Here is a 2801-nt window from a genome sequence, read left to right on the forward strand (position 1 = left end):
GCAGCATTTCATTGAATTTTAACAGCAAATTAAAAATATGTGCCGGGGCTCGTGCACAGCGCACACACACTATGCTTGTTACACACACACAGGGAAGCGCAACAGCACACAAATGCAAAACATTACAAATAAAAATTTGACGGTGCAAATTCGCCGACATACAGTACTAGCAATGCGCCAAGGTACAAACGCGCCTGGCTTTTAAAGGGAATGGCAGATGAAACTCTGGGTTGTTTGTTGCATGTTACGCCCAAAAAACACCTATGAATAATGAAGACACTAAATACAACCCTTCTGAATCTTGTGCCCGGTGCACCGACCCTTTTTCATTCCTTTGACCCTTTCGTCAAACTAGCAAAAGTGGATTTGGACACGTACCTGGGCCAGGCGCTTCATGCCGTGCACTTAAATCATTAAAATAGGACCTTATGAGTTAATATCCGGTTGTATGTGTGTTGATAAAAATGACATGCTGAAATTGAGGCCTTTTGAAGCTTTTTTAAGGGATGTTTATCTGCCAGATAGATGGATAGACATTATTAATCGGAAATTGGGAAATTACTCTGTTACAAGCAGCAAGTAGCAAGTTACCAAGGACATACACACATACTCACTCACACACAAACCAAAAATACAAGACATATCCTAAAAATAACAAATAAGATATAAAAAAAGATGACATAAAAAAAGATAGCAAAGATTAAAAAAAATGCCAGAACAACTACTGAAAGATCTACGTAGATTAATGAACAAGAATCTACATGTATTTTAACATTTATAACCTACATATATAATATATCACAAAATATGTAATTTTTTTAATAATAGTAGATATTATATATAAAGTGACCAGTGTGCAAGTAGTAATCGTAGTAATTTAGTTTTTCACGATCTATTGTATCTTTATATGTATCTTTATACTGTCTTTAATTCAGCTCTAATTCTGCTAAATCATGTTCAATAAAATTATTAGGACGTGTTTAGTAAATGTATTAAAAGTTCACTTTTAGAAGTGTTGTTTCAATTCTTTGTCAAACAATATACTTAAACAAATTTTAGAGTTCAAATGGCACAATATTATATGCACAAGTTGCACTTCACGAAAAATAGAGAGATAACGGTTCTTTTCTACTTGGTGTCAAAACGTCTTTTAATACATTCCGAATTTGCACTTGCGGCCCATCTTCATCATGTATAAACAAAAAACTGTTGACAGAAATTAAAAGTTGTGGAATTCAGAGTGTTAAACTTCTCTGTGTTGCTTCTCGCAGCCCGGTACCATCTATAAACTGGAGGAAAGTGGACGGTGTGCCCTTCCCCAGGAAAGTGGATATGAGGAAAGCCAGTGGCGTCTTGGAAATCCCATATTTCCAGCAGGAGGACGCGGGCACGTACGAGTGTGTGGCGGAGAACTCCAGGGGAATGAACACAGTGAAAGGGAAGCTCTCTTTCTACGGTAGGTGATCCTGACATGCATGAATATTTGACCAGCGTGCACCACATCTGTCAGACCTGCTCAGACTAAGAGGCAGCAAAAGCAGACACAACTGGTTTTCCCAAGCAGTCGGTGGCGATCAGCAGAGGAGGCTCGTGTGACACGCATGAGGAGGGAGGCTCGTTTTAACAGCACATCAAAATGATTAAAGGCTGTCAGCCATGATGCCTCTAATATTTTGATCCAGATTAAAGGAGTTATGCGGATGAGGCTGAGCCCTTGGATACGACCTTGTATTGGGTTCCACCAGATGGCATCATGATTGACATCCAACTTGACTGGAGATCAGAGCCGTTAAATGTACTATACATAGGCCAGTTGCACATATGTCAGGGACATAATCTGCTCAGTAGCATCTGGATCAACAGGAAGGAGGGCTGGTAGTTTCCCTTATTGTTGCTGATCGTCCCATAGTCTCGCTTTGCCGGACCTTCCTCCACAGCGCTGCCAATCTTTCTACCAATGCTATAGCTTAAAATTGTATCAGACTAGCATTCCTATGTAAATTATTACATAAAGAAAAGGAAAAAGTGGAAAAGTAAAGGTATACATAATAAATCCCTAAAGTAGATTGATACCATTGATGCTCATGAAGGCTGGGTCATGACCGAAAGAACGAGATCCAGGGTACAAGCGGCCGAAAATGGGTTTCCTCAGGAGGTGGCTGGCGTCTCCCTTAGAGATAGGGTAGAAGCTCAGTCATCCGAGAGGAGCTCGGAGTAAGCCACTGCTCCTTCGCGTCGAAGGAGCCAGTTGAGTGGTTCGGGCATCTGTAGGATGCCTCCTGGGCGCCTCCCTAGGGAGGTGTTCCAGGCCCGTCCAGCTGGGAGAGGCCTCGGGGAAGACCCAGGACTAGTAGAGATTATATCTCCAACCTGGCCTGGGAACGCCCTCGGGATCCCCCAGTCGGAGCTGGTTGATGTGGCTCGGAAAGGGAAGTTTGGGGTCCCCTACTGGAGCTGCTCTGCTGCCCCCGCGACCCGATACCGGATAAGCGGATGAAGATGGATGGATGGATGGAGATTGATACCAGCATGTCTTTTGGATCATGAAGCTACAGCCAGCAGCAAGTTAGCGTAAAGACTAGAGACAGGGGGTAACAGCTAGCCTGGCTCTGTCTGATGGTAACAGTCTGCCTACCGGCCCCCCTAAAGCTCACTAATTAAGTTGTTATGTATTACTTGTGAAGTCCGTACATAAACGAGGTGGACAGGCAACCAATGGAGACTCCAGGAAGTCACTGCGCCCGGCCAAAAGAAATCATCCGGCACATAGTCTCGCTTCAAAGGTTGTTTTAGTCGTGCAA

At 43.2% G+C, this 2801-nt stretch overlaps 1 protein-coding gene across 1 annotated transcript in view; it reads left to right on the forward strand.

The window, feature by feature from the left end:
* cntn4 (contactin 4) overlaps positions 1-2801 on the forward strand; it is a 167582-nt gene that overhangs the window by 108176 nt on the left and 56605 nt on the right. The window contains exon 8 of the mRNA XM_032514281.1: positions 1272-1456. Within this exon, the coding sequence (XP_032370172.1) occupies positions 1272-1456 (185 nt within the window). The remainder of the gene's footprint in view (positions 1-1271; positions 1457-2801) is intronic.

The sequence above is a fragment of the Etheostoma spectabile genome, chromosome 4, assembly GCF_008692095.1.
Source record: "Etheostoma spectabile isolate EspeVRDwgs_2016 chromosome 4, UIUC_Espe_1.0, whole genome shotgun sequence".
NCBI lineage: Eukaryota > Metazoa > Chordata > Actinopteri > Perciformes > Percidae > Etheostoma > Etheostoma spectabile.